The sequence below is a fragment of the Monomorium pharaonis genome, chromosome 8, assembly GCF_013373865.1.
Source record: "Monomorium pharaonis isolate MP-MQ-018 chromosome 8, ASM1337386v2, whole genome shotgun sequence".
Lineage (NCBI taxonomy): Eukaryota > Metazoa > Arthropoda > Insecta > Hymenoptera > Formicidae > Monomorium > Monomorium pharaonis.
This window is the reverse complement of record NC_050474.1, coordinates 20,931,434-20,955,766: the sequence shown is the minus strand read 5'-3', so window position 1 is coordinate 20,955,766 and position 24,333 is coordinate 20,931,434. Positions and strand designations below refer to the sequence as shown.

Here is a 24,333-nt window from a genome sequence, read left to right as displayed (position 1 = left end):
ATCGATCGCAAAAAGTTTCATCTTCTAAAGGTGGGAGGAGGACGCGCGTAATCGCGTCCCTCTTACGAATTCCAAATTGTATAGAGACAAGTGTCCCTCTCTCTCGTTCCCGGGCAGCCTGCTAGTTGGAACGACTTTCTGCAGTGACGAAGTTAACAGCGTGACAAATAGATAGTACGCATTAAAATATATAAACCATCTTTTCTTCTCTTACACGTTCCCCCATTGTTCGCGAGAGTCGGTGCTGCCTGAGAAACGGGAAATCCTCGGCACGAAAGTCGCTGTCGCCGAAAGTTTACCGGAAATCGTCCTTATCGTCCGCATTTATTACGTTCCGCCGTCCGATTCGAGTATAATGGAGGAAGTAACAATCTCGAAATTCAATGGAATATAACTGCGGGGCTCGGACAAAAGGTATTTTAAGAATTCATTGGTACTTTCTGCGCGACCGGACCGTCGAAGTATGATCCAATTATTCCGGTGTGCGCTATGAAATGTCACGGCGCGGAACATTATAGCGTCTAATTCAAAAAGTTTCGTCGCAAACGATTTTTGCCGCGACAGCAGTTTTATCTTTTTCAGTGAGGAAACACAATTGAGGAGGACAATTCTCAGAAGGAGGTCTATCCAAACATTTATAAATGCAGACGGTGTTTTATGCACTGAAAAAAAAAAATGCAATATATCCAATCAGATATGTAGTTGCGGGCTGTTAACTACAGATATACTCAATACAATAATATATGCTATTGCATTATCAACATTGTACTTGCATTAAATATTATTGTATTGAGTATTTTATGTAGTTGGCAGCCTGCAATTACATATGTTATTGGTTACATTACTTTTTTTCTGTGTGTAGATCTACTACAAATAACTCAAATGTTTTTTTTCCTTTTTTTTTTAATAATCTCTTCATCCACAATTTCATTAGAGAAAAATAAACTAAATTTGCTTGTCTTGGCGTCTCGCGAAAATAACGCAGCTAAGATTATCACGACCACGGCTTCCTCCTCGAAATGTTCTTCTCACCGCTCCTCAGTTTTCACCCTCGAAACACTTGCTCGCAAAAATCAACATTTATTGAAGGTTCGCTTTGTATGAATTTGCAGGCTACGTGCAGGCGCGAATCGGGAGGGATCATCGCAATCATTGTTCGACGAGACTTCGAATGATCGATAGATACTAAATGCCGCAAACTACCGTAGTTGAAGAGCGGTAAGCAGATAACGATACCCGAGATTGGTGTAGCCGATGGTGTATCCGAGTAGTTCGCCGTTCCACAGGGATCGATCCGGCGGTTGCCACGTGATCTTGAGCTGCTGCGGGCCCAGGGGTTCCACGGAGACGTGCCTGGGCGGTCCACCGGGCACTTCACCGTCCGTTTGCACCTGTTTCGAAAATTTCGAGACGCCCCCGGGGCGCACGTGAAAAACAAACAATCCGTCTGACGTCTAGCGCATAACGTTAAATGACTTCGTGATATAATGTGAAAGTTTTCTTTTTTTTTTCTTTCGATCATGCTTTGTGTGTGTTATGTGTGTTCTTTTTTTTTTCTATTCTCTGTCTTTCGACAAATGTTTGATACTGACATGAAGGATGTCGCTTGGCGCTGATGTTCCAAGATGATTTTCCGCAAGCACTCGAAAGTGGTAGGTAGTCGCGGGTTTTAGGGGCGATACCCGAGCGACCGTGTTGTCTCCGGCTACCAGCTTCTGCGTGTTGTGCTCATGCCACACGTCTTTCCAGCAAAAGGCAACAACGCTTAGAAGGATGCAGTACGATCTCTTAAGCGTAATCGCGAGAGAGAAGCGAGTCTCGCGAGGCGAGGTGGTTGCGGTCCTCCCCCCTCCCCCCGCGAAAAATCCGGTACGTTTTCCGACGGCGCGATTAACTTGTACATCGCCCCTGATCGATAAACCTATTTCGTTTCTCTCCGCGCGACGGTACCGGGAGGGGGAGGGGGGGAGGGTCCGCAGTTTAACAGTTACCCGCAAAGACGGATCGTACGCGATGAGTGGACGAATCGATCAAGCGAATGACATTTTAATGGAGGATGAGAACCGTACAAACTCGCGCAAATACGTAGCTGGCAATAAATATCAGACGTATTGTACGCATACACACACACACAGTCGGATATGTATGTGCCAGCATTCTCTGTTGAAAATTAATTCGGCGCTATTACTCGCAACGGAAGCGCGAGATCACGGAGGGATGCAGATTATCTCTAGTTTTAATCTGTAATTTAGGGACGCGCAACTTCTCGGAGGTCTAACGTGCGAGTGTATATGGACATTAAAATAATTCACTCGGCGATACTCGGCCGAGGATAATGCATGCATTTCGCGGGGCGAGATTGTACGAGCGAAACACATCGTGGGCGCGGCGTATTTATCATCGTTTGGCCGGAATCCTCGGAAATCTCGATCCTCGCGAGACTCGATTTTGGTAAGAGCGATAATAATTCTCGACGGTGCTTGCCTCAAGAACATGTTTTATGCGCGTTAACACCACGACGCTTCCAGTGCCCCTTCGTGCGTTAAGTTCGATAATTTAACACCGGCGGGGAGACTCGAGTCGATTAGGCGTAAATGAGGACATCCAAAGTTAACGAGCGGCCAGGGCAAGGGGCGTTTCAAAGAGAAGTTTGTGGCATGAAAATAGGGCAAGTGGGGGGTGGCCCGGTAGTCGGGAGGGGAGGGGGAGGATGGGTTTGTAAAACAAAGACGCGGAGGAGGAAGATTCGCAAACGACTTTACAGAAAACTTTGTCTTAGCTGTCGTAACGAAAACCGTCAGCGCCGGGAGATGCCGGGTGTGTATGCCTCCGAAAATAAAGTGCCTTCCTCCATGTCTCCGTTAAAAAAACTTCGACAACGCACGAATCGCTCGAATTTAGTAATTTCATGATTCTAATTTGCATGTTTTGAAAACAAAGCGGGAAAAAGGAAAAAAGCTATGTACCGTCGAATTATATTGGATTATATATTGAGTTATTTTTGATCATTTCTAATATAGATTGCCACTATGCTCTCACTTCCAAATTGTAGTTACTATCACTTGTTAGTATGTCATTAATTTAACTAAAATAATGGAGTTAAACATTTTAAATCGAGAAATAATTGAAATTTTTAATTTATTATTTATTATTAAGTGCAATTACTACATTAGTACGGACGCTGTTTACTTTGAAATTAAGTAATTTAACTGTAGAAATGAGTTAATTAAATCAAGTTCTTTTTTTTAACTACCTACATGTTTCATGTTAAATTAGACACACATGGAAGTTAAAACAGTAAAGTGTTAGAGGAAGATCAATACCAACATATCACTTTATTATTAGATTGTATTTTTAAATAAAAAACTGAAAAAAAATTAAAACGTTGGGAATATAAATACAAACTAGAAAGTGTCTTCTATTAGATAATGTAGCCGTTTTTACATTGTTTCAATTTTTGCAATAATTAAATTTTTTCATAAAATAAGCAAAAATGAGCATCTAACAATATAGTATTACGAGAATTTAGTTAAAAAAAAATACAAATTAAAAAAATGTTATCACTTTAAGAGACTTAAATTGGCACTATTTAACAATAGCGACTCTATTTAATTTAATTTTAATTCTTCAATATTTAACAAAATGGAACATATAAATAAAAGTAAATATCCTCCGAGTTTAAATACCTATATATATATATATATATGGTAAATGTAATTAAGAAATAATATAATATTTCTATTTCTATTTCTTATTATATGTTTCAATACAAGCAATAATATAATTACTTTTACGCGAAAGAGTAATATTGAAATATCTTCTGAAATGTCAGCAAGTTTGGCCGCGATGAAAATAGAATGTTCAACGATTGACGATCCTTCTCCAAGCGAATTGATCAATGGAGAAACGTAAATCGCGTTCCTCTGAACGCAAACACGCGGAAGAGAACGTCAAAGAACGGAACTGCTCTTGCGACCGCGTATAGTGCACGGGAGTACGAATCGCGAACAAATTCACGACGCTATTATATAGAATCAACTCGACGTGAATATACAAGAGACACGGCGATGTAATTACCATTGCTCTTGACAGCCGCAGCTCATGCGACAGACTGCACTGCGTTACGGTGCACGCGTGCATCTTGGAGCGACGTTACAAAACAGCGCATTATATGAGAGAAAATATCTAGTTTGTATTTGCCACAGTTACTCCGTACAACGTAATGCTTTAATAAAATGCTAAATTATCTAATAAAATTTAATGCTAAGTAAAACGCTAAACATTCTTGAACAACAAAATATATTATTATAGCAGAGGAATGTCGCCAATATTGATACTTTGCACTCTTGGAGTATACTTTTTAAACCAAAATTAAAAATAAAACTTTAGAAATGTTATCAACTTAAGAGATAAATCTCATAATGTCTTTCATTCTCTTATATAGAGAGAGTTTTTATTTTCTTATAATCTTAGTCTGTCTTATCGACTGGTGTACCAGTTTATACTGCTCTCGATTTTATGTTTAAAATTGCATTATAAGAAAAAAAGCAAAAAAATATGAATAGGACGTTACATATAAAATAATCTAATATTATTAAAACTACACAATTTACAAAAAACAAATGTAGAAATATTATTTACGCATTTAAAAAATTTGTTTTTAGCTAATTTTATATAGATACACCTAATAAGCTACATAAATTATGAATTAATATGCAGAGTAAGTTTTTATGAGCATTAATACATATAGTACAACGTCTAGTTTCCGAGAAACAAGTGAATGTTACTTTAATAATTGTCAATAATTACATTAATATATTTGATGTAATTACATTTGATTTATGTCTTTTTATTCTCGTACCACAAACGATATATTTTTAAATGTATTTTTAAAAGTATAGGATGAAATGCAATTCGTGATGATTGAAATAGGAATAATATTTACACAATTTATATTTATCAATTTATATTTGTACGTTTCAAATTATTAATCGATTTCTAAAATATATAGCGAACAATGTTGTATCTGTCGATGTTTCAGGAAACATCGTACCCTTTTTTGTGAAAAATTGTTTTTTTTTCCCCGTTTTATTCACCCTCGAAATTGTTTCGAATAATTCGGAAATTAGAGAGTTTAATACCTCATCATAGACCTTTATCGGGTAGATACACATTCCACGATCGAGTCATTTACTAACTAATGAGATACACATTATGTTATTCGTCTTAATGGAATTTCGAGCGTTTCGAACGTGCATTTGTTTGAACATCGACCGACGATGTGGTTCGCCGGCAGAATAGGAGAAACGGGCGGAGGCGGATGAAAGCCGAAATAAATCCAAAATAAATATAACGCCTAAAATCCTAAATGAATATATCGGGAGATGTGTGGAGCAACGTGTGGAGGGATAAATGATTAATGAATGCCCCCCGGTGGCAAAAGCTACGAGCGTTATTCTCGAATGCGAGATGCGTGAATACTTTCGCCGAAGACATCGTAGTGTTAACTTCAACATTACGATATGATATTCCGCGTCGAATGATAGAAATGCCATTGTGAACGCGCATATAATGACGATGAATCGAGAATGTAATGGGGCGCATTAAACCGTACACTATACATCGATATTCTTACTTTTTCTCTTTCTCTCTCTCTCTCTCTCTCTCTCTCTCTCTCTTTCTCTCTTTTTCGCTTTCTCTCTCTCTCTCTCTCTTTTTCTCTTTCAACCATCGGTCGAGCAAGCACAAAAAAATCTGGTGTTATTTTCACCAATATACGCTGCTATAACGCGATATTTACACCAGCCGTTGGAATTAATCGCGTACGCCAACAGTAAATAGGAAATTAAACAAACGTTTTTAATCTCTTCCATATTTACGCGCGTCCACGTTTAACTATTGATCGCGGGTTAGATCGGAGCGGACAAATTAAAATTTAAATTTTTATTGTTAAATCGAAAATTTGTAAAGCACGGGAAAGTCTCCCTATTACGGCGCATTCACCGCCACATCATCTGAAGGGGATAGGAGCGTTTTTCTGCTGATTTGCATGATTCCCAATTTATTTTTATTTTTCGTCTGATTAATATTTATATTCGCCGTTTATAAATTCAGTAAAATGTGTGTTAAATAAAAGTATAAAATATCATCTGCACGTAAATGTGCGTCGTAACTTCAAAAGAAATTAATTTCCAAATTACTCCCCAAAGTAACCACTGTCGTAACTGTCAAGCTTCAAGTTTAAGAAAATTCACATTAAAATTTTTATACCCATTTGAAACTTTAAGACTTTGTGAGCTACCTCCATTATTTTTATCATGGTCCAACCATGAGCTTTAATATTAAATTTATGCCAGTCTCGGTATTTTCAATTTTGTGATACCTCCATTATTTTTATAGTCAAGTCTACATATATTTCTGTGTCGGTCTATATATTTCCAATTTCCAATATGTTGAGCGTTGCTTAATTGACGGAATGGAAATATAGATTTTAGATGTCGATTTGAAAATCAAATTTCAGTAATTATTCTGCAAACTGCTCTATCGAGCGTATGGCTCATACATGATGTGGCAGTCAATGTGTCAAGGAACTGGTGCCGTTGGCTAGGAACGCAACGATCTATAACGAGATGCTCTCGGCTTTCGATCGATAGTGACCGGGGTTCGCGCGCATACACCGAAAAAGGCAAAACGAAAGGAGGTAGGATAGTCTGTACCTTGCGCCTCCTTGTACTGCACGATGTAGTTGGTGATGGGCGAGCTGACGTGGCTCGCGTCCCGATCGGTCGCCGGTGAGGACCAGGCCAGCAGGATCGACCGGCTGCCGTGCTCGGCCACATGTAGATTGCGTGGGAAATCAGGCGGCTCCTGCACGAGCAGGTGGATCGTCGCCTTGTCGCGACCGTACGCATTCGCGGCGACGCAGACGTAGTCGCCGCGGTCCATGTGGCTCGCCTGTATGATCCGCAGCTCAGTGGTGACGCGTCCCGACGCGTCCGCCGTATTGTCTACCGCGTACCTGAACCAGAGAGAAGCGGTCACGCGATTAATCGATATGCGTGGCGATCCTGAGTACCAAAATTCCTAAGATTTCCGCCGTTAAATAAAGTTAACATAATATAAATAAATAGAGACGCGTTCGAAACGATTAGAGCTGAAGAATTGCTTGATATTTCTGCGTAAATTTATATAAAGAATATCATTTAAGTTTTTTTAAATTTATATTCCCATTTAGTATTGATTTATATGCAAATGAATATTGGAAATTGTAGCTTGATGTTTCAGATATCTGATATTACAATATTTAACCTTTTTAACTAATAACAAATTAATTTATTAAAAGCTTTTAAAATGCTGCAAAATATACGTTAAGTATAGACAACCGATCAGTAAAATCATATCTGTGAGTTTTTTAATTGTATCACCTTTTTTATTTATTTGTTTCTATATCTAGTCTAGTCTCACTTATTGAAGTTAACTTATTGAAGATAGATTAATTATGAAAAAGAAAATCTCGATTATTTTGCGCACTCTATTGTCACCAATCGTAAATTTCATCAAACATTGAATAGTAAGATAACTCGATGACCAAAAATATTGATTTTAATAGTTGAAATCATTTTCAGAATCTGTAAATGTTGGTTCATTATAATAGCAAATTAATTCTTATTTCGGTCAAAATAGCAATGCTACACCAGTAAAATGTGTTTTCCAGGGATAGACTACTTGGCTTTAGCATTAAATTAACGAACCCACGAATGCTTCTACAAACAAATTTGCTCGGTACTGTTTCCCCGTTACCAACAAAACAGGTTTTGAGGTAAAATCAAATAATTGGTTATAGTAGCAAAGTTTGGTCATTTTCACATTTGAAATATAATATACAGCGGCGATAGTTTATTGCGACAGTAAAATTCTTTATTATATACTATACGCATAGTGGTTTAAAAGTGAAATTGGTATATTTTGTAAAATGTTAAAATATGTAACTCTGTGTAAAATGCATTGAATACCCAGAATAATTTAATATTAGAATTGTAGGTAGACTTGTGACGAAATTTATCATAAAATCCATTTCAAATATAGAATGATTTTCTTATACGTAAAATGAAAAATAAACACTTATATCCGGGCTAAAATGAAAAGAACGGTTTTGAAATATTGAAATATTTAGCTCAGTACAGATCTAAAAATGTTATTACGATCAAATAATTATTTAAAGCGGTCAAGCGTGTAATGGTAATGCTGCGAAAACATTCTATATAATTATTTTGGTAATCTAACAAAAAGTTTATTTTCTGATCTTGGGGGCTTAGCTAAATTTTTAAATTTTCAATAAAACCATTCTTTCCATGCAGTTTTAATATGAATTACGTTTTAATGTATAAAACAGAATTTTAAATACATGCAATTAGATACGAATTTCGTGTCTAAAGAGGATCCTAGAAATAGCAAATTGAATTTCTGCTTTGTACGTTCCGCGAATTAATGCGGGATAATAATGGAGCATCAAAATGGTGCTCGCGTCAAACGGTATGCGTATTTCAAACCTGTGAGCTTTCACGCGAAAGACGCATAATTAATTCCGATACGAACCTAACGTCGTAATTAGGATCGATCTTGCTGTCACGAACACGCCAACTAAGATCAAGAGGCGCGTCTCCCTCAGCCTCACAGCGCAATATTACGCTTTCCCCTCGTCGCACTGATTCCTGCCTTGTCCTTACTGTCACCTGAGGGCCCGCTGCAGTGAGAATTTTTCATTAGAAAGTTCGCGCGAACACAACGAACATCAAATAAAAGACAAGACAATAAAACCAATTTTCACAATAATTCACAGATGTCCCTTTTTGTAATTATAAACGGGCAATTCAATTTTGTTTTGCGTCGAAATCGCATGGCCAATCTACGGTACTTTGTTGAATGCGCGTTTATTTCGTAGCCAAGCGAAAAAAAGATCAATTATCGACGCATGATGCTATTCCGAATGAACGCGTGTGTATCCCTATGCGTACGTGTGTATCCCTCTCACAGAGAGGATTTCATCCAGTGATGCGAAGCAATTATTCAGTGACGAATATTGTAGTAATGCTATTGAATTTCCGGACGGACATGGCCGTGTGTATGCGCGAATTCAAATTAACAAATTTATTAAATTCATGACTGTTGCATTACATATCGCCGCCCGCGTATGAATATCATGTAATAACAAATTAAATTTCTATACCGCCCTCTCCATTAAGTCTCCAAAGATAATTTCAGCGGGAGGAGGAGTTATATGATTTCTGATAATGACCGCGGACGATATTCTGCAATATGAAAGGCTTTTGGTGCGGTCGACATGATTTTCGCGGAAAACTTTCTGGCGGTAAGAGCCACGCGGTTTCGATCACTCCAGCGCGACTCTACCCGAATCCCAGATACCACCTGGTTCCGGGATCCAGACGGCGGCGGCGGCGGCGGCGGCGGTAACTCTCTAGGTTGCGTGAATATTTTACCATGAACCGTTAGCCGAATGAGCTTGCTGAGGCCGGGCCCGATGCCGTTGCTCGCCTGGCATAGATAGAATCCGGCGTGATCCCGCGATACCCGCGGGATCACTAGGGATCCGTTTCTGGCCACCCCGGCGCTCTCCGTGCCATATCCCAGCTCTCTGTAGTCACCTCCTGTAGGAGTCTCACCTAAATGCGCAAACATACGTTTTTTTTTTTTTTGCATAATAGACACGCCCGTGGAAAATTATTACGCTAACGTTTTACGAGCCCTGTCGGGAATCCTGCGCGCAAATCATGTTGGAGACTGAGAAGTGTGCAAATGATGAAAATTCACGCTGTACATTTTATCGACGGGATCAAAAACTGGAGTAAGAAAAGAAAAGAAAAGAAAAGAAATTCTCGGAGGAAAAGGCATAGACGCGCGATAGATAAGAGAGAGATCTTATTCCTCCCGTAATTTCAAGTAAACTTTACTTCTAACACCGTTTCGACTTGGAGGCACACTCAGCTACCAAGATATTTAATTTCAGAACTTTATAAACTGCGAAAAAATAACATTAAGTTTCCCGCTGAGGGGTGAAAAATTATTTCTCAGTTTCGCAGCATGAGGTATCACCCTGTTTACGCCCCCGTTACAAAGCATCCTGTTGTACACCGACTTAAATACCGAGAAATAACGCGGAAAAAAGTTCCTTAAGCGCGCAAGATGTTCTATAAGCGCGACTCTGAATACATGAATGTTCAAATGATCCTGAAACGCGCGTAGGGTGTTTGAAGCTAAATACACGAGGCGAATGCCTGGGAATACCTCGCTCTCCCTCTCCCTCTCTCTCTCTCTCTCTCTCTCTCTCTGTTTCGTAGACTTTATTCGCTTATTCCATCTTTTCATAAATAAACGGACGCAGAGCGGGAAACGTATCAAAGTATGTACCACCTTCGTAACTTCAAACGGCAAAGATTTACTTCGCGAGAACTCCCATCGGGCAAGGTAAACCCAACATTTTGAAAGCGTCGCTTTTGAGTAATCAGTCTTTTCGCGGGGGGTCTTCCGAGAAATTATGTCTTATCGAAAACTTACGCGGCGCGCGCGAAAGAGAGAGAGAGAGAGAGAGAGAGAGAGAGAGAGAGAGAGAGAGAGAGAGAGAGAGAGAGAGCTGCAACGCGCGCATTCCCGACCGAAATGCAAATTGCGTTTGTACACTCGACTCGGCGACGGCGGCAAGTAGTTACAACATTACGCGGAGTTTAATAAAACCATCCCGCCGCTTCACGTTTGTGCTCGTTCGTCTAATACGAATCGTGACGGGGGGAGGAGGAGGGGGAGGGTGCCTTTCCCCGAGACACGCGAGAGACGAGCTTCTTTTCTTCGGCGCTCGATACCGCTGTCGGCACGGCGAATCGATGATTCCCGACACATCCTTCCCGATACATAGTGCACGATGAAAAAACATAAATATCCATGCGATATCCGCTTTTTCCTCCCCTCCTTCTCGCGGCAACTTTGAGATACGTGTTCGGACGATGGGGGAGAACTTTTACGGATTAATATTTGAGTAACGAGAGAACGCTTAAATTATACACCGCGGAATATAACATGGAACGTGCGGTGGAAAACGCTTACTTGCGTACACATAATACGATTACACCGACTAACTCACTGAAAGCGTTTTATGGACAAACGTGTGTTTGCGTTTGTTTGCTTGCCGCGGTTAATTAAAATTAACAAAAAATATTGTGGAATATTTTTGACGTACGTAACGCGGTCTCGTCGTCGCGAATGTAACCGTACACCGCGCGTAATATATGTCGAAGACGCACAAAGCGCTTTTTTTTTGCGACCCGAATAGCCGCCGGCAAGGAAACGATTGGCTCGCGAAAGTATACCGCTGAACGGCGGAAGGTGCATTCCGCGCCAAAGTGACGTCGAAATTGCGACAGAGGAAAATAGAGAGAGGCGGGAAGAAAAGTACCTCGCGAAAGTGCGCCACATCGAATCCACGCTCGGCGAATTGACGAAGTTAATTATACGGTTCTACGGGTGGGTGGGACTTATTTCTGACTACGATCGGATATCCGTCCGCGACGAGACGACGACCGGCGATTCAGCAAAATTCGTGATTGATTACTGCTCCCGGCGCGCCCTTTTTTCTCCCCCCCGAGTCGACGCCCCGTCGGTCGTAACTTAAATGAAAATTACGTAATGCCCGCGCAAACAAAGTTCTCGCTTAATCGGCTGCAGGAGGAAATTATTAGAAAGCGTGATAATACCTCCGCGTCATACTTCGTCGAACTACCCCCCGAGTCGAGTCGATTCTGAATAAATAATAATCGTAATGTCGGCGTGACATTTGAAATATGAATTTTTCGAAATGTGAATTTTTCAACACGCATATCGACGACGTACGTGTGTCGAAAACGAGATAAAGCAGCCACAAATATTTCACTCGTATCTGCGACTATTTATGAGGAGACGATGAGCTGCAAGATTAATTGTCCGGCTAGCAGTTGTTTCTATTTAAAAATAATCGAACGGCACTGCCTCCATTAAAGATATCCGTTTTAAATTTAGAAAGAGAGAGATCAGGTGCGAATGAGCGTTCTCGTTTCTCGCGGCGCATTCGAGGCGCAATACATCTCTCGTAACGCCGCCCGCTGGGAAAGGGGCGAGGGAGAGAGAGGAGTTACTTCCGAGATCCCACCTTTAAGGAGTCGTGACTTACCGATAGATTGCTTCCAAGTCACAGTCGGAATGGGGAATCCTTCGGCCTGACAGGCGATGGAGACGCCGTGACCTACAACCGCGTTCTGGTCGATAGGTTCCACGGTCCACCTCGGAGGTACTAAAAATACGAACCGATTGGCTTAGAATCTTCCAGTCGTTCGAATTTGTATTCGCCAGAATCTTAGTCGATGCCCCCTCGTTTCCGTCACCGTTTATCTCATTTCTTCCCCCCCCCCTCCCCCAAGAATTTACAATGATGCCATCGTGTTAAATCGGTCAATGATCGTCGAGAATGCTTTTGCGACAAATACATTTTACATTTCTATCAATTAAGCACGACCATGATGGCTAAAATCAAGAACAGCGTAGTCAATGCTATATTTATAACAAATTTCTTTTAATTTAATTTGCGGAATATTGAGAGTAATATGCAATTTATCCCGCGTTATCTTGTTGTTTCCTAAAGATAATGTCATGTAAAACCGTCAAACGATATTGATTTTCATTTCATAGTCCAGCCACGATTTTATCTTTTATCAATTCGGTCTAAAAATATATATGATCTGACAGGTTATTTATTTTAACATTCGTTCCCTATATATATGTATATGCAAACATTGGATCGATACTCTAGTGCGATATAAACGGTGACAAATACCAACGGCAATGACTAAATTAACGTTTTTCTAATGTGTTGGTAATTATATAATGCATGCATCTCTTTCTTTCAACTAGATTATATTATACTTACACAATTTGCTGAAAAAAAATTATAAATGTTATACTACAGAATCCATTAAGGCTACGGCTAAATTACTTGAATTGACGATGTTATGTATATGTTATGTATAAATATAAAAACTAAATGGAATTGGATTTTTCCGCAATTAACTACTTCGAATTTGATTTAAAAATTCAAGCAATGTTAAACATGTGTCAAGAAAATAATAATTTGGAAAATAATATTCAGGAAAGTGAAAATAAAGAACAGCATGCATTTTTTAATAAGAGAGAGAGAGAGAGAGAGAAGAGAGAGAGAAATTATTAGTAAATCTATGTAAAACAAATTGTCTAACTAAATAATCTACGTAAATTATATAATCGGCAAAATACGATAAAGAGAAAATTTAAAGGGAAAGGTATTTTAACGAAAGAAAAATTGTCCGTCTAAAATACATGAGAGTAGTATAAATTGAACTATATAAATATATGTTGAGAAAATATAATACATATAATATAGTACGAGTATATGATGAACGTAATATCATGCAAAAATGCAAAGTTGATCATTATCATAAAGAACGTAACAACGCAAGCACCATTCCAAGTAAACAGAGCCTGTAAAACGGATGTAATATAAAATGCTTCCAAACAACGACAAACGCAAACGATACCGTGACAATGTACCGTAATGATACGAAAATAGAAAAAGACACGTAGTAAGGAGGAGTATCACTTTTACATTCTTCCATCGTCATTCCAAGTCGCTCTCGCAGAAAAGGGGAAGAGGGGGATTGTAACCAGAGAACAGTTTTAAACTACGCGAATGCATGCTTATGCACACCCGTGTCATAGACAATTCATTGTTGCATTACATTAGCACAACGTCTCGAATATCAACTCGCTACGATACTCTATCTAATAACATTCGCGGAAACGTCCTTTAAAAAAAAAAATCTCAACACACGTGATTAATAATACTTCTACGCTCAAGACTGAAATATCTCAATTTCGAGGTCTACCATCGATCTCAGCGATGCTGCTTGCGGAAAACGTACGGAATATAGGAAACGAAATCAAGAGTCAATATCAATACATTTCATATTAGGCCTTACCGGCACACCGGGATCAACGGACTCTGGAATAGGTCGTGTGTGCCACTGTTGAATTCGCTTATCAAATGATATCATCCTCGTTAAAATTCGCAAATAGAACCGTCCTGTTCTAATATAACGAGATCTCGTGAAAATCTAATTATCTCTCGCTGACGAGCATGCAAACAAGTAAAGTCGGCGATACATCTGTCGTCTACGCGATGCCGTGTCATCCGTCGAGGCTTCTTCCTCCTCAATCGTGATCCTCGATTTCCACCGGCAAATGAAAATTCTGTCGAGCTCTCGAAGATAAACGAAAGAAATCGGGATATGGCGGCACCATGCCAGGTATTGCTTTCGAAAGCGCGACTGCAATTTTTTGAACCTTTCTTTCTCAGTCTAGCTTCTGCATGCTTAAAAAAAAACCGTCATCGATTATTGAGGATAATATAATTAATGGATATTTTCGCCGAATTGATTCCTCCGAGTTCGATATTTTCTCAGATAAAGCATTTAAGTAGTACAATCAGAAGTATTAAGTACGTCTGAGAGTAAGTAGTAACGGATTACTTGGACACATACGGCTGCTTGCAAGTAGTATGAATTGACGTGTATACATATCGAAAAATATTAATTCTAATAAGAAATAATTAAAACGATTACCCAATTCATTTTTTTAGTAACAGTTATCTTCAATAAATAATATTATCTTGATAATTATTTTAAAATGATCGAAGTACGTCTGAGAGTAAGTAGTAACGGATTACTTGGACACATACGGCTGCTTGCAAGTAGTATGAGTTGACGTGTATACATATCGAAAAATATTAATTCTAATAAGAAATAATTAAAACGATTACCCAATTCATTTTTTTAGTAACAGTTATCTTCAATAAATAATATTATCTTGATAATTATTTTAAAATGACCAAAGTACGTCTGAGAGTAAGTAGTAACGGACTACTTGGACACGTATGGCTGCTTGCAAGTAGTATGAATTGACGTGTATACATATTGAAAAATATTAATTCTAATAAGAAATAATTAAAACGATTACCCAATTCATTTTTTTAGTAACAGTTATCTTCAATAAATAATATTATCTTGATAATTATTTTAAAATGACCGAAGTACGTCTGAGAGTAAGTAGTAACGGACTACTTGAACACGTACGGCTGCTTGCAAGTAGTATAAGTTGACGTGTATACATATCGAAAAATATTAATTCTAATAAGAAATAATTAAAACGATTACCCAATTCATTTTTTTAGTAACAGTTATCTTCAATAAATAATATTATTTTGATAATTATTTTAAAATGATCAAAGTACGTCTGAGAGTAAGTAGTAACGGATTACTTGGACACATACGGCTGCTTGCAAGTAGTATGAGTTGACGTGTATACATATCGAAAAATATTAATTCTAATAAGAAATAATTAAAACGATTACCCAATTCATTTTTTTAGTAACAGTTATCTTCAATAAATAATATTATCTTGATAATTATTTAAAAATGACCGAAGTACGTCTGAGAATAAGTAGTAACGGACTACTTGGATACGTACGGCTGCTTGCAAGTAGTATGAGTTGACGTGTATACATATCGAAAAATATTAATTCTAATAAGAAATAATTAAAACGATTACCCAATTCATTTTTTTAGTAACAGTTATCTTCAATAAATAATATTATCTTGATAATTATTTTAAAATGACCGAAGTACGTCTGAGAGTAAGTAGTAACGGACTACTTGAACACGTACGGCTGCTTGCAAGTAGTATAAGTTGACGTGTATACATATCGAAAAATATTAATTCTAATAAGAAATAATTAAAACGATTACCCAATTCATTTTTTTAGTAACAGTTATCTTCAATAAATAATATTATTTTGATAATTATTTTAAAATGATCAAAGTACGTCTGAGAGTAAGTAGTAACGGATTACTTGGACACATACGGCTGCTTGCAAGTAGTATGAGTTGACGTGTATACATATCGAAAAATATTAATTCTAATAAGAAATAATTAAAACGATTACCCAATTCATTTTTTTAGTAACAGTTATCTTCAATAAATAATATTATCTTGATAATTATTTAAAAATGACCGAAGTACGTCTGAGAATAAGTAGTAACGGACTACTTGGATACGTACGGCTGCTTGCAAGTAGTATGAGTTGACGTGTATACATATCGAAAAATATTAATTCTAATAAGAAATAATTAAAACGATTACCCAATTCATTTTTTTAGTAACAGTTATCTTCAATAAATAATATTATCTTGATAATTATTTTAAAATGACCGAAGTACGTCTGAGAGTAAGTAGTAACGGATTACTTGGACACATACGGCTGCTTGCAAGTAGTATGAATTGACGTGTATACATATCGAAAAATATTAATTCTAATAAGAAATAATTAAAACGATTACCCAATTCATTTTTTTAGTAACAGTTATCTTCAATAAATAATATTATTTTGATAATTATTTTAAAATGATCAAAGTACGTCTGAGAGTAAGTAGTAACGGATTACTTGGACACATACGGCTGCTTGCAAGTAGTATGAGTTGACGTGTATACATATCGAAAAATATTAATTCTAATAAGAAATAATTAAAACGATTACCCAATTCATTTTTTTAGTAACAGTTATCTTCAATAAATAATATTATCTTGATAATTATTTAAAAATGACCGAAGTACGTCTGAGAATAAGTAGTAACGGACTACTTGGATACGTACGGCTGCTTGCAAGTAGTATGAGTTGACGTGTATACATATCGAAAAATATTAATTCTAATAAGAAATAATTAAAACGATTACCCAATTCATTTTTTTAGTAACAGTTATCTTCAATAAATAATATTATCTTGATAATTATTTAAAAATGACCGAAGTACGTCTGAGAATAAGTAGTAACGGACTACTTGGATACGTACGGCTGCTTGCAAGTAGTATGAGTTGACGTGTATACATATCGAAAAATATTAATTCTAATAAGAAATAATTAAAACGATTACCCAATTCATTTTTTTAGTAACAGTTATCTTCAATAAATAATATTATCTTGATAATTATTTTAAAATGACCGAAGTACGTCTGAGAGTAAGTAGTAACGGATTACTTGGACACATACGGCTGCTTGCAAGTAGTATGAATTGACGTGTATACATATCGAAAAATATTAATTCTAATAAGAAATAATTAAAACGATTACCCAATTCATTTTTTTAGTAACAGTTATCTTCAATAAATAATATTATCTTGATAATTATTTAAAAATGACCGAAGTACGTCTGAGAATAAGTAGTAACGGACTACTTGGATACGTACGGCTGCTTGCAAGTAGTATGAGTTGACGTGTATACATATCGAAAAATATTAATTCTAATAAGAAATAATTAAAACGATTACCCAATTCATTTTTTTAGTAACAGTTATCTTCAATAAATAATATTATCTTAATAATTATTTTAAAATGACCGAAGTACGTCTGAGAGTAAGTAGTAACGGATTACTTGGACACATACGGCTGCTTGCAAGTAGTATGAATTGACGTGTATACATATCGAAAAATATTAATTCTAATAAGAAATAATTAAAACGATTACCCAATTCATTTTTTTAGTAACAGTTATCTTCAATAAATAATATTATCTTGATAATTATTTTAAAATGACCGAAGTACGTCTGAGAGTAAGTAGTAACGGATTACTTGGACACATACGGCTGCTTGCAAGTAGTATGAGTTGACGTGTATACATATCAAAAAATATTAATTCTAATAAGAAATAATTAAAACGATTACCCAATTCATTTTTTTAGTAACAGTTATCTTCAATAAATAATATTATCTTGATAATTATTTTAAAATGACCGAAGTACGTCTGAGAATAAGTAGTAACGGACTACTTGGATACGTACGGCTGCTTGCAAGTAGTATGAGTTGACGTGTATACATATCGAAAAATATTAATTCTAATAAGAAATAATTAAAACGATTACCCAATTCATTTTTTTAGTAACAGTTATCTTCAATAAATAATATTATCTTGATAATTATTTTAAAATGACCTCACTTTAGGAAAATTATTATCATGTATGTAAAAAATGAATTTATACTTTATTGATTGAGATAAGTGATTAATTGAGGTAAATTAAATTATTAAACTTTAGAATACATTTTTAATAAATTTAATGCTCATAATAAATGTTTAAACTTATGAAGTAACTTTTATTTAATTGATTTAATTTACATTTAGTATGTATTTTTCATTGTATACACAGAATTTATTTAAAATTATTATGCAAGATGATTATTTTACTTTAAAAAATAAAAAATATAAAAATAAAAAATATAAAATTAAGCAATCGCTTTTCGTAGTATTAGAACGATATTTTTCTGCGTGTAATACGTCAGTGTATAGGTAGTAGCGAATATATTTCGTACAGCTGAGTGCAAGTAGGGTGACTAAATAGGATATTTTTATAATAAAATATAAAAGGGATAAAACCAGATATAATATCTATTCGTACGTAAAAGATACACGTAATGCGGCCAGGTAGAAATAATACGAAAAATATCAGTGCACGTAAGATCGCACTGAAATGGATACGTATATACGTATGTGCAAAGTTATACATATGCGTATGTACGTAAGCCGTGACGGCAAAGGTAATAAAGTATCATGAAACTGAAAAGTACAGTATGCTGCACACGGTTGCATGATGAACACAAAGCGAACTTGAGAGTATGTTGTGTTCCATTTGGCAAATATCGCGAAAGTCTCTGGTATGTGCTTCGTAATATGACTGAAGTACTTTTCAAAGAACATATGAGCATAATCGACCGAGAAATTCGATTGTAAAAGATTCATATTGTTGCAGACAGACATGTTTAGAACTTTATCCGTGACATTTATTATTTATTACTTCAAATTTGCTAAAAATTCGCAATTGCGACGTGAAATTAAAATGAACTTTGATCTTTTGTTTATTACGAATGTGAATGTGTCCAATTACCATTGTTACTTATCTCTTTGATGTTTATTCTTGAAAAATTGCAGCTTTGCACTTTGCACACTCGTCCTCCAATTTGTTACGCGCATATAACCTTTGCCGAGGTTAAGGGATCGTATTTCGCTTTGAGGAAATTCCTTTGCCGCGCGACATTCCCTGGAAAATCTTTAATGGCTTTCAGATGTCGAAAACGTAGTGATCTTGTCGTATTTTATACGCATTAGGGGAGCAGACGCCATTACGTACCGGGCAATATGTGAAGCCATACATATACGTACGAAATGTATAAATCTTTTGATATTCTACGGAATTTGAGTCAAGACGAATGGAAATGAATAAAATATTCACCATCAAGCGCGAAACCACTAGGAACTAAATCCGGCGAAATCCATTAATAATTATAAATCCTCAAAACTATTTCGGATAGGGATTCGTAGCTGAAATCAGCTTTCGATCAATCGCTTTCCTGACTTTCTGGATAAGCCAGGTGAAGTACAATAGATTCAAATAAAATTGTACGGTCCTTTGCATTTCTTACGTAAATGACACTTTTCCTAAAATAAGCGAGAGAATAATGTTAACAGAAATATGATCCGATCGCTCGCGATTAACATCATATTGAATAAAATGTGAGCTACTGTTTGAAATACTGTTTGAAATCTATCCTATTAAAATATATCTAATTTATACCCATCGAGATTTTTAAATACTTGTAATTAATTTTTAACATTTTTATAAAATAAAAAATCTACTCTTACCGTGAATTCTTATACACCACGAGCTTCATACACGCAATTTCAAGGGACTCAAGATTCTTACAGATAACACGATAAACTTTGTCCTTTTGACAAAAGTGAAATAAATTTTTAAGATTCATCTAACTTACGTTACGTAAAGAAGAAACTTTTTCAAAGACGAAGGGTGGCGTTTCAAATTGGCGGAATCAGATACTAACGTATAAGATTACGATCCGGCGAATCGGGACTCGTATCGCACATCCCTTCTCGAGGGATGTCATCAACGGCTCGGGGAAGTCAGCCGAGTGACCCGGAACACAGGAGCGGATTAAATATAAAAAAAAAGAAAACCGAACCTTGTTCGACGTTTCTTCGAAGTCCGCGCTGTGATACGAACTGTATACCCCTGCCTTGTATATATATGCGTATACATATACGCGTATACACACCTATACACAAGAAAAGTGGAACAATGGCGCGAGAAGAAGAGGGAGAGAGAGAAAGAGAGAGAGAAAGAGAGAGAGAGAGAGGGAGAGGGAGAGAAAGTGAAAGAGAAAAAAGATGAGTAGATAGATAGTAGATAGATAGATGGAGAGATAGATAAACGGGAAAATAGAGAGAAAGATGTTGGAGATAGCGAAAAAGGAAGGTTCTTATTTGTGGACGCTTTATGTACACAGTTTTCTTACGACTACATCAGTTTTTCTCAGGACACCAACCAGCGACTGAGAGGCTGGTCGAGTGCTCGGCCAGGCCAGCGACGTTGCTGATCTGGCATGTGTAGTTGCCGCTGTGGCTAGCGCTGACGCTATTTATCGTCAGGATGCTGGAAAACGGCGGATAGTCGCTTATCTGTATGCCGTTGCTGGTCTCGACGGTAGCGGCGGCGGCGGCGGCGGCGGTCTGGACCGACGACACCGATGTACCACCGTCGCTCGGTCTGACCTGAATCGGTTTCTCGTCCATCAACCACGTGATGTTGAACGGCTGGTCACCCTGGCTCGTCGTACACATAAGCTGTGTCCGCTGCCCCTCCATCACACCGTCTCCGAAATAAAATGGCGAGATCCGCGGCGGAACTATAAACGTTACGTTGTGACATGATAATGGAGAGATATCTTATGCACCTCTGGCGGTCTTGCGCTGGCTGGCTTTCACCGCGCCTTAGGTGTGGTCACCGATCGAGGATTTTGCATCATTCGCACCGCGTCTTGACCTAATTTCGCAAATTGCAGAAAGGGTGGACACCGTAATGCATGCACCGTAAGGGTCACCATGTACAAAGAGGGGACAAAATTATGTTAACATCTAGGAAATATATTACTCCTTTTTTTTAATTAATAAAAGATTTCACGTATATGTAAAATCCGCCATTTGTCTTTAATACAGATGTTATCTTCGTTTGAAATAAATTTGTATTAAAGAAAACAAACAATGGTCAATCTTTTATTAATGAAAAAATAGTGTATTTCTTTCAGATAGATTCACATTATCTATCCCATGTAACAACAATCGTAAGCCATCCTCCCTCGTTTGCCGTAGACTGATATTTTACCTGTTAATTGGTCGCAGCACAGTTTTCGGACTAGACGAGATCACGCGGCTTGCGCATACCTTACGCATCGTCGCGCGGTTTATTTCTCCAGCTCGGGAGAATCCCGCGCGTAGGAGAATCCCATGGCGGTAACATCGCGGAAACTCGATAAACTCGCTCACCATTTATCCCGATCCATTTCGCCGCGTGATTCCCCCCTCCCTCCCTCCCTCACCCCTCGCGTGCGGGAAGGACAGGTGCAACGCGACGATTCCTCGCAACGCGTGCGTGCGGCAAGGTCCGCGGAAAATTGTGGCACGGCCATAAATATCGGGCGGCACGTTACGTATACGGTATGTAACGTGCCCGCCGAGAGTATAACGCGCAGAGCGTGGCGCGATGTAGCTTGGGAAATGAACATTTACGAGCGAGCATAACTGTTAATGTCGGCCGATGTGTCTTTATGAGGAGACCCCGGCGAAGTTAGAAATAAGCCTGGTTCAACCCTTTCTCCCTCTCCTCTCTCCCCCGCGTATATACACCCCCTTTCTCTCTCCTACGCGGGGGGGGGGAAGGGAAGGGAACGTTAATAAATTGTTTCGCGCGAATATCTCGCGGTGCGTGGAAACTTCGCGACCTGTAGAGGCACCTGCCGCTTTCTCCTTCACGAAAACGTATCCCACAGCGCGAATATGCGTCTCTTGAACCGCGACCTGGCCTGGCGAGATGCGCCATAACGACCGCTCGTTCGGCATAAGACACCTGCACACGCTTTCTTCTTCCTCGAGGACACACTTCCTCTTTCCCGTATTATTGCGTATCGCAGACTTACTTACCGAGCCCTACCGACATGTATATAGATCGAAATTTTAAATGTGAAACAAGGTCCGAGGACCGCGCGAGAGATCCCTGCGTGTGTGTTCCCGAAGTTCGCAAAACGACACGGAAATTCGTTCGCGATTCGATTCTGACTCGACGCCGCACATCTCCCTCTTTTTCTCTTTGACAGAGACTCACGCATGCAGAAGGATTTGCGTATATCTCCGCCGAAAAGCTTTCAGAGATCTCTCGCGTCGGATGCCCCCTTGGATACAAATATCACTACCAGTCTCCATAATATAATATCGTAAACAATATAGTGATGGTGAAAACGACGTTACACAAAGTATGTATATGATATACCTCGAGCTTAAACACATTATCATAAAACTCTTTGCTACATTAATAAAATGAATGACTTCGTCATTAAAACGTGATACCAAACAACACAATAATGGAGTAACAGAGTGTGTACTGAATCAATCGTAAAAGAAAAAGTATATAAATATATATATATATATATATTTATATATATGAAACGTATATAAAATATACGTCTCCTACGGGATATCGCCGAAATGTCGTTAACAGCGATTTCCGTGTGTATATATGTATGTGGAGCACTAGGAGACACAGGCAAATGTAATATTCAGTCAAAAACATTACTCGTGTCTCTTGAATACCAATGCTGGACGATGCATACACCTGTGCGAATAGGAAAACCAAGAGTAAACGATAAACTTTACGGTTACGGGCTGCGACATCGAGATTTCGACTTTCGCCGAACGAAAATCTCCCTCGCCCCGTGTTCGCTCCTGCGTGCGGGGCTCCCGCACCCTCTCGCAACTTCTCGATGTCACAGTCGGTCTAAGAAGTAGATGCCATAAGTAAATACGTATATACAAGCGGCTAAACGCCGTAGATGCCCAACTTTCTTATGTAGAAAGAAAAAGGAAACACGTTTCTCTTCTTTTTTTCCATTTGCCTAAAATAAATATATTCCCGATGCCTTTACCGTCGTGGCTCGATTTCCGATAAAAAGTTCACGACGTTCGGAGAAACGAAAACGGAAATGGAGAGTTGGACAAGTACTCCGGGCCGCTCATACAACGCTAATACGTGGGTGGGGGGGCAGAGCGAGGGGAGCCAAAGACATTGCCAAGATTGTACACAGAACGTATAACACACATAGGTATACATATATACATATATCGACAGTGGTTGCAGGAAAACTCGATCAAAGCGTGCAGATGGGCGTGCAAAGAGAGAACCGCGTGCAGGAGGACGAGAAAGAATGAAAGAAAGAGAGAACGATTTAAAATCGAAAGTAATCTGAGAAAAAGCTGGCAACACGCCGAATCGGCGATATTGCGGCTTGCGCCATAGCGAGAGAGAAACCACCACATTTCCTCTTTGTCAAATCCCTCTCGAGTCGTCATCCCCCCTCCCCCCGTCGGGAATACGCCGACCCGGCGCGTTGCCATACGTATGCGTGCAGTTTGGATTAGCAGTGTAGCAGAAACGTGGGGGGTCACGTCGGACGGTCCTCGATGATCTCCTGAAAATCGAGGATCGTCACGGACGCGCCGGAAATATGGTCGGCGCTCAAAGCGGTCGGCGAACAACGAGGCTGCTGCTAAATACGATGCAGCGAACGAAGCGACGCGACCGCGCGAAGAAGCCTCTTGGCGGAATTGCGTGTCCGGGAAGCCGACAGCGATTTACAGGGCGGCTCTCTTTTTCCTTGAGGTAAAACAAAATTGATTACGGTACGCACACCGGACGCGCTGATTGATCGATCGTCTCGGGGAAGGGCACAAACGATGGCCGGCGGCACCGGTGGTGGTGTTTCCCTACGTGCCGATCAATCAGTTACTTTCCATCGCCGCCGTGCCAGCCAACGAACTGGAAAATTGCCAGTCCGGTCCCATCAGGACTGAGACGCGTCGGCTCGCAAATCTCAATGATAATCCGCTCTCGTCGTCGCCGGCGCGATCTTATTCCGCGGGAACGTGGCGCGAATCCCGTTCTTACTCCCGCGACGTCGTCGTTGGCATCCCGATGAGCGCCGACCTAGCCGGGTGCTCCGTGTTCCGAAATACGATGCCGGTGTGTTTGGCGTCGGATGGTGAATCGAGAGACGCGCGACAGGAAGAAGAAGAAGAAGAAGAAACGAAGAGTATAGAG

The 24,333-nt window shown here is 38.8% G+C and overlaps 1 protein-coding gene across 8 annotated transcripts in view; it reads right to left on the bottom strand.

Moving 5' to 3' along the window:
- Window positions 1-24,333, bottom strand: part of LOC105836921 (Down syndrome cell adhesion molecule-like protein Dscam2) — an 87,106-nt gene that overhangs the window by 8,533 nt on the left and 54,240 nt on the right. For 6 of the 8 annotated variants that reach the window (XM_036291445.1, XM_036291447.1, XM_036291450.1 and 3 more), the window contains 6 exons: window positions 12,215-12,334; window positions 9,498-9,680; window positions 8,596-8,743; window positions 6,717-7,018; window positions 1,593-1,741; window positions 1,237-1,391 (listed from right to left, as the gene is read on the bottom strand). In XM_036291445.1, the coding sequence (XP_036147338.1) occupies window positions 1,237-1,391; window positions 1,593-1,741; window positions 6,717-7,018; window positions 8,596-8,743; window positions 9,498-9,680; window positions 12,215-12,334 (1,057 nt within the window). Of the gene's footprint in view, window positions 1-1,236; window positions 1,392-1,592; window positions 1,742-6,716; window positions 7,019-8,595; window positions 8,744-9,497; window positions 9,681-12,214; window positions 12,335-20,512; window positions 20,873-24,333 lie in introns of all 8 variants that reach the window. The other 2 variants (XM_036291448.1, XM_036291449.1) reach the window with 1 other exon arrangement.